The sequence below is a fragment of the Elephantulus edwardii genome, unplaced genomic scaffold (assembly GCF_000299155.1).
Source record: "Elephantulus edwardii isolate Elephantulus edwardi_28Jun2011 unplaced genomic scaffold, EleEdw1.0 scaffold00168, whole genome shotgun sequence".
NCBI lineage: Eukaryota > Metazoa > Chordata > Mammalia > Macroscelidea > Macroscelididae > Elephantulus > Elephantulus edwardii.
The window spans coordinates 7,200,119-7,208,765 of NW_006399918.1; the positions used below are offsets into that span (position 1 = coordinate 7,200,119).

The 8,647-nt window shown below is 40.6% G+C and overlaps 1 protein-coding gene across 1 annotated transcript in view; it reads left to right on the top strand.

Annotated features, from left to right (window-relative positions):
* Positions 1 to 6,271: 6,271 nt before the first annotated feature.
* Positions 6,272 to 8,647, top strand: part of UFC1 (ubiquitin-fold modifier conjugating enzyme 1) — a 5,746-nt gene continuing 3,370 nt past the window's right edge. The window contains exon 1 of the mRNA XM_006895486.1: positions 6,272 to 6,394. Within this exon, the coding sequence (XP_006895548.1) occupies positions 6,272 to 6,394 (123 nt within the window). The remainder of the gene's footprint in view (positions 6,395 to 8,647) is intronic.

Here is an 8,647-nt window from a genome sequence, read left to right on the forward strand (position 1 = left end):
AAAAAAAAGATACAAATATCAGCAAATGCTGAGCCTAGTACAAAACAAAAAAAAATTATTTGGAAGTAAATCACAAAGAGAAATCAATGCAAATGAAGCCAAGCACTTTCTATTGAAAACCTTCTGCTTGACTCAGGAGGGAGGGGTTCACAAGTGCAAGAATTTGGTATACCCTTAAGGATTGCCTTGATGCCTCAGGGTGAACTCTAGCTCAGGAGGTAACACTTCCTCCATAGGGGGCTCATAGCTGTGTCCTGTCTGCAGGGAACAAACAGCTCATTTTCTGTGATCTGCCCCAAGAGAAATCCTAACTTATAAACCTGTAATTCCTTCAATTCCTGAACAAGGGTTTTCACATAATATTTGGCATACAGTTTGGCTTCCCATATACACAAGAGCAATAGCAGCCTCAGTAGAGGACTAGAAAGGAACATGAGACAGAGCTGATTTGGGACAGCCAGTCCATGGAACCAGAACAAGAGACCATCACCCAGGCTTGTTGGAGAACTGAAGGGAGATACCATAACTGGCAGAACTAAGGGAACTTTGTAATGCTGACCTAAACCTGGAGGTTGAAGGTCAAAAGGCCTCCAGCCATAACTAAGAAGTCGTCTGGACTGAGGGACTGTATGTCTTTTGCTACCAATCTAAATTATCACCTGTTATCTTCCCTCATAAATCCCATAACCATGAGTATGGTTCTGTAAAGTTTGTATAGTCATTACAATGGATTTAAGACCCAGAAAAGCATTGATGTTAAAATTAATAATAGGTGCAGGAGCATGGGAGATTATGTCTGACCTCATAGGAATTAGATTTATTCTGTGGATATTGTTGATGGGGACAATTTCCTGTTGTGGATTTAGTAGAAGTCAGATTTGGCCATTTCCACTGCTTACATTCTTCTTACATGATGTCAAAGAGAAATCTCCCTACTCTGTTTAAGTGAAAATAAAGAAGTTTATTAAAGGCAAGAGTGATTTTAAACTGAGGACATGTTAGACTTCACAGAGTAAAATTAAAAGCTCTGAGAAGTTATAGGCATCAATACATTGTTCATAATATTCTATTAACAACTTTATTAAAGTTAAAGTAACAACTTTAATATTAATTTACTATTAAATTATGTAAGTCAATTAAGAATTTCTGAGTGGGATATTTCTATACAGTTAGATATTTGTCAGTAATAATTACAAAATAGGACATATTATATAAGAAAAACATTGTCACTTTACAGGACTATAATGAAACTTAATGTAAGATACCAGAAATAGTCTTATACTGTAAAGTTGTTCATAAATACTTGCTACTATTTAAATCCAATTATAATATCAGCTTTAGTACAATCATTTTCAAGATTTAATATAATAATTTTTATTTTATCATCAATTACATTCTTAAGTGGGAAAAAAAAGAAAGATGAATAATCTCTCTGCTTGTAACTTATAGCTTTGAAAATTCAATGGAGGGTCAGCTTTAAAGCAGTTGTGACTCCATGGCAATGAGTGATTTTTTTGTTTGTTTGTTTGTTTGTTTGTCAGGGGTATTTTGGTTTTTATAGCATGACTAGGGTGGTTTCCGGATTAAAACAAGCCTGGAAGCAGGAGCGGCATCCACTTCCGAAATGGCTTGCCTCCAGAAACTCTATGTACGAACAGTGCTCAGGCCTTTCGTTAAAAGGGTTGCTATGAGTCGTCTATGACTCAACGGCACCAAACAACAAGGGTGGCCTAGTGGCAAGAAGCAGCGCTGCATTTCTTAAGGCATGCTGTTCAAATCCACCAGCTACTCTACATGAGAAGATGGGAATCTCCTCCAATGTGATTAACTGCCTCTGAAAACCCGATGGAGGGTCAGTTATGGGTTGGTTCCTACACAACAACAAGAGTCTTAAAAGCTTGTGAGTAGCCATCAAAGGTGCAGCTATTGATTCCTTCATGTCCAGAGCAAAGAAGCAAAGATTCATAGAAACATTTAGTCCAAAGAACTAATGGACCCATATGTATTTGCACTACCATGAGACTCATGGTAGCAGCAGTATGTGCTGTATAGGAAAATCTACTGTCAGGGACCTTTAAAGGGCTAAAGAGCAAGGATATAACTTGAAAAACTAAGGTAAGGATGTCTGATCCAAGTCACAGTATTTTCAATTGCTTCCTACACATCCAAAACCTAGGCAGTGTGTAAGGAAGACTAAAGAATTGCTATCTTTGAATTGTGCTTTTGGCGAAGAGTATTGAATATATCATGGACAGCCAAAAGAACAAACCAATCTGTCTTGGTGGAAGTGCAACCAGGGTGCTTCTTAGAGGCAAAGGTGGTAAAGTTTGTCTCACATGCTTTGGGCATGTTGTCAGGAGATGCTAGTCTATAGGAAAAAATATCATGCTGGGAAAGGTAGAGAGTTATCGAAAAAGAAGAAGACCTTCAAGGAGATGGATTCACACAGTGACTATAACAATGGGCTTGAGCATGCTGGAGATTCGGAGAATGATGCAGAATAGGGTAAGGTTCAGATATGTTGTTCATAGAGTTATTACGCACCATAGTCAACTTGATAGAACCTAACAGAGAACAGAAGAACTGGATGGTGCCTAGCCACCACTGCTAACAATTCTATAAGGGATCACAGTAGAGGGTCCTGGACAGAGTGGGTGAAAAATGTGGAAGAAAATGAAAAATCATAAAAATGATAAGAAATTAATGTAACTCCTGAATTTGTGGCAATGCTGCACCGTTGCAGACTGTACTCTGAGCCATGGTGCAGGCCTGACACGGGCTGGAGCATGCCCAGAGGCCGGCCGCAGAAGGTCACCACACAGTCCTGGGAGAAGCCCAGGCTTCCATTCAAGGTTGTTTCTGTGACAGAAACGTGCAGAGCCAAACAAATATACTGTTATTATTGTGCCTGGGTTTGCATTTTAAGGAATGTTTGTTCCCGGCTATTGCCATTCATCTGGCACTCATGTCCACTCGAGAGAAATAAAAACCCACTCAATTTGGCTACATCTAAAAAAAAAGAAAGAAAGAAAGAAACCTTTTGAGTTCTGTTGTTGCTGTGTACTGTTGAATCAGAACTGATCTATAGCTGACCCTCTGGCAGGTTTTCAGAGGCAGTTAATTGGAGCAGGTGATGGATTCAAACCACATGCCTTCAGGGTTGTAGTGCAGCTTCTTGCCACTAGTCTAAGACCCATGATAAACTTATCCTTGCGGCTCAACTTTCAGCCAACAATAAGACATGCTTATAAGGTAAAGAGTACTCACTCTTTAGAACAATTAGTTATACAAGATCATAAAGGCAATATTTGCCTAGAGACAATGGTCAGAATGCAAGCAGGGATAGAAGGAGAATCACAGATTGGATGTGTGTGTGTGTGTGTGTGTGTGTGTGTGTGTGTGTGTATTATATTACAATGTGGGGTTTGTAATTAAGGCCATAAAACAAAAGCTTTATCAATGACTGAATGGAAAATCAATTACTGTCTAAATTTTCCCTCAGAATATGATTATTACTTTTTTACTTTAAGCATAGGTTTTTTTTTTTTCTAAGATTTTGTACCCATGCCAGAATCAATTGCACCTCTGACCATAGCCTAGCCTTCCTTCCTGTGGCCTGTGAGCACTGACAGGGCTGTACAATGAGAGAGAAAAACAAACAACAACAAAGCAACCCAGCCACAACAACAAAAATAACCAATCACAAGATCAAAGCGCAATCATTGCAAGTTGGAGTCTTAGAAACAGCACATGTTCATAAAACTTCAGTTATTTCCTGAAAGAATGAATTTCAAGTGAACCGGCTCATCTAAATACAAGTATGTAGAAACTATATAAGCTATTTCTAAAGGTTAACTATGACTCTAAGGAAAGCAAGATAGGAAAAACGGAGTTTTAAGAAATTCAAAATAGAGTACAACAATGAAAGATTTTTTAAATTGTTGTTGTTGTTGTTAAAGAGAAAAGGGAACTGGGGAAGGGTAGGGAGAAAAATGTGCAACAATGAATGGATGGAAATCCAAGTTCTTGGTAAACTTTTGTTAAAATCTCAATTAAAGAAAAAAAAAAAAGGAATACAAGATGGAGTGGGCCTACTCCTGAACCAGTGCCCCTTAGAAGTACTGGGCACTCTAATTTTGAAATACCTTTTACATACATCTTCAACACACTGTTAGAAAGAGGGACCAGTCCCTGGAGAAGTGCTTCATGCCTCGTAAAGTAGAAGGTCCGTGGGAAAATAGGAAGATCCTCAATAAGGGGAATTGACATAGTGGCTGCAGACAATGAGCTCAAATACAGCAATGACTGTTAGGATGGTGCACAACCAGACAGGGGTTTGTTCTGTCCTACATTGGGTTATTATATGTCAGAATCAAGTGAATGGTAACTAACAACAACATTGAAAAACTTAAAGCAAAAAATCGTACTTAATGGAGAAAGAGAGAGTGGCCTGTCCCCTGAAATTGATAAGACTCTAGGTCTTATCACCTCTCCCCCCACATTGTGTGGAAGATTCTAGAAAAGAATTGGCAAGTCAACAAATAATTTGATGTTTGGTAGAAATAGAAATATATCTAAAATTACTGCCACAAGCTGGGACGGATCACTGAATCAACAAGATATGTTCATCAGGTGCCAGTTGAATATTTTCAGATTGAAAAATCCATGGAATGATGCAAAATTCTGCAAAAAAAGTTACTGGGTACCTATTGGGTGCCATACTCTAGGAATGATGATGTGGTTGATTGGTTGCCTTACTCTTGATTCCGGCTTACAATGGGACTCCTTTATAGATGAGTTAAATCCAGATTATTGTCCAGAATTCAGTACATGCTTTTTCTAGGCTAAAGTGAGTCTTCTCATGTAACTCCTATGGCACTTACTAAGCATGTCCCTAATTAGATTGCATAGATTCCTCAGGGCGGGAGTTGTATATTCTGTTTTCATTTTCCCTGGTTTCTAATGATTGTCAAGAGTTCAATGTTCTTCCATTGGATTACCGAATTTGGCTGCTGTTACCTCAGTACTCAGAGCAAGGAAACACTAATGGTTCAAGATCAGGAAAGATGTGTGTCAAGGGCGCTTCCTGTTTTCATACCTTTTCAGTGTATATGTATAACAGATCTTTTGGGATACTGGACTTTATGAGGAGGAATATGGAATTAGGATTGGAGGAAGACTCATCAACAACTTACATTATGCAGACGACATAACTTTGTTGAAACTGAGGAGGACCTGATGCGCTTGCTGTAGAAGGTCAAGGAATTCAATATGTAGTCTTCAATATGGATTGAAGCTCAACATCAAGAAGACAAAGATTCTCACCACAGGGCCAATTGGCAGCACCATGATGGCTGCAGAGATTGAGGTTTGTTAACACGTACAGCTTGCTCAGATCCATAATCAACACTCTTGGCACCAGCAGTCAGGAAATCAAAAGATGAATTGTACAGAGAAAATCTGCTGTTGAGGACCTCTTCAGAGTATTGAGAAGCAACAGAGTCAGTCTAAAGACTGATCCAGGCCATGGTCTTCACAATTACTTGCTATGCGTTAGACAGCTGGACAATGACGAAGGATGACAGAAGAACTGATACCTTTACATTTTAGTGCTGAAGAGTCTTGAACATACAAATAGATGTGTTTTGGAGAGGGTTTGTTCTTGGAGAGGTTTGTCCTTGGAGGCTAGCATTTTGAAGCTCCGTCTCACATACTTTGGGCATGTGGCCAGGAGGGACCGGTCCTTGGAGAAGGACATTATGCTCAGAAGGATGGTGTGTCAGATGAGATGGATTGATACAGTAACTGGGTAACGTGAGTAGGTGTGTCAGAGTCAGTGAGGCTGGCTCAGGATGGGGCAGGCTTCAGAGTTTTCGTACATAGGGTTGCTATGCCACTTTTAGGAGATCGGTGCCAGAACAGTGCCCACAGCCGGTCTGATTATAACTCGACAAGTTTGTTGCAAAGGTCCGAAAGCGTTTTCTGAGATTACTTTTCTGCGCATGAGCGGAAATTACTCTTTGAGCGGTGCACAGTATTTTTAATAATAGGAGCTATATTTAGGGCAGAGGGATACGTTTCCATGCTATTCTTCCCGTTGTACCCACAATCAATGTGACAAGTTTGTCCACTCGATGAGAGAATACAAGTTGCATTTAGAGAAGTCTACAGGCTGTCCGAAATTCCAGCTTCCCATAGTAAAGATGGCGGCACCTTTGGCGTTAACTGCTGGCAACACCACTTCCGGCTTTCCCTTGTTCCCTGGTCCAATATGGCGGACGAAGCCACCCGGCGGGTGGTGTCAGAGATCCCTGTCCTGAAGACTAACGCCGGACCCCGAGATCGCGAGTTATGGGTGCAGAGACTAAAGGAGGAATACCAGTCTCTTATACGGGTTAGTTACATTTCTGTGGTCGACCGTGTCGAAGTGGGTCGTGGGAAATCAGTTAAGTGTCCCCCAAAATAGGTTCCGTGTGAAGCCACTTCCGGTTTTTCAATTGCCTTCTCTAATTCGTGTAAACGGGGATCCGTATCGGGTCTGGGGTCTAAGGGGAGGATAGTGAAGCAGGAGCAGAAAAGACTAAGGTTAGCACAGAGGGATCTGACTTGTTGCCTGAAAGCGGGACGAGTATTTTCAGAATACGTCCTCCTGGACCGGACGGTGACGTGTCTTTACAGCTGTAGGGGTTTGCTCTCTTAGAATGGCTAGGAGATAATAGACAAAGTTTCTCCTCGGGAGGATCTCTGTTCTCGTCCCCATCTTTCTGTGCCTTACTGCTTTCCAAGGGATTACAGGGTTAAGATTGAAAATCCAAGAAGTTACTCGTTGCAGAGAGTCGAGAGTTCTCAGGAACGAACCTCTTTCTCATCTAATTCCCTTAAGTCATAAGAAAAGAAACCTATGTTCTTTGCATTGATTTCTATCAGAAGATTAGTAATCTCTACTGCATGTATTCATTCATACAAAACAAAATTTATTGTGCACCTAGTTCTTAGGGAGCTCTGGTGGCAAAGACTGTAAACAGCTGCTCCTCTAACCCTAAAACTACATCTCTGGAGATTCAGATCTACCAGCTGCTCTGCAGGAGAAATAGGGGCAATTTCTTTTCAAGACTTACAATCTCAGAAGGAATCTCAGGGGAGAGTTAGCTATGAGTAGGTTCCTACTCGATAGCAGTGAGTTATCTAGGGAAAGAAAACAAAGACCCATGAGTTGAAACCTATTGAGGCAGTCACTGAGCTAGTGTTAAGATGAAAAAGAAATAAATAGCTAGGATGTTTTGAAAATTTGGAGAAGAGATACCTAATCCAGTTTCGGTTTGGTTTGGTTTGAAAAGCATTCCTTGATGATGCTTAAACTGAGACTTAAAGGGTAAATCATAAATTTGCCAGATGAAGAGGTTGAGCATTCAGAGTAGAAGGGATGTAGAAGATCGAAACAATGTTATATATAAGGGAAACAAGTAGTTCACAGTTGCTAGAGCTTCAAATGTGAAGCTAGGAAGGGAGATGTGGCCTCAGAAAGAGGCTTCAGCACTCTCACATGTTTTGCCAGTCAGCTCAAAAATGACTCAAAACTGATCCTCCAGTGAGTTTTCCGAGGCTGTAAATTGCAAGGGAAAAGATTGTCCATCTTACTCCTACAAGTCTGCTGGGGAGATATTAGTGTGCCTTTAAAGGATTTTAATCAGAGGAATAGCCTGGTCATTTTGGGGTTTAAATCAATCACAGTAGCAGTGAAAGGAAAATAAATAGAATTGAGAGGGATAGGTTTGAGGGTTAGAGACAAGTTAAAAAGTTGCCATTAATTTGGGGGAGGGGGGAAGATAGTAATCTAACCTACCTGGTTGTGAAAATAAAGAGTAGATAGATTTGAAGGATACCCTTGAGGGTAAAATCAACAGAACATTGGGAAGGATTGACTGAGTAAAGTAGATAAGAGTCAAGGATGATTCCCAGGTTCTTGGTCTTGGTGACTTAATGATATTGCCAGCCAAAATTGAGAATGCAGGAGAAGAAACAGGTCTGAGGAACTATTGTGAGTTCCAGAGGGAGATGTTGACTTTGAGGTACTTGCAAAGCTAGACATTTCCAACATACTTTTGCTGTTGGATAGAAGCTCTGGTGGTATTGTCTATGGGAAGTTGCAAAACCAACCCAAAAGCCATACTTCCCTGGTAGTTTGAATCCACACGTGACTCCTTAGGAGAAAGATAATCTCCTCCTGAGCGATTTATAATCTTGGAGGGGAACTCAATGGAGGATTCTGACTCAGCAGCAATGAGAATGAAAAATGTTAGGTATTAGAGTCAGACTTTCTAAGAAAAGGTCTGGATTTAAAAAGATTTGGGTGTCATCAGTATTTGAGTGGTACTCAAAAGTTAGGACAATTTGAAGTCTTCCAGGAAGAAAAGAATACCATGAAATAAATTGTGTGTTCAAGGTTGGCACTATAAGAAGTCTAAAGCAAGCTCTGGTCATGTCATCAAGTCTTTGTGCCTGCTAAAATGAGTGGAAGGAGCCTTGGTAGCACAGTGGTTAAGAACTTAGCTGTTAGGGGAGCTCTGGTGGCCTAGTGGCAAGGAGCTGCAACTACAATCCCAGAGGCTCACGGTTTGAATCCACCAGATGCTCTGCCGGGGAAGGA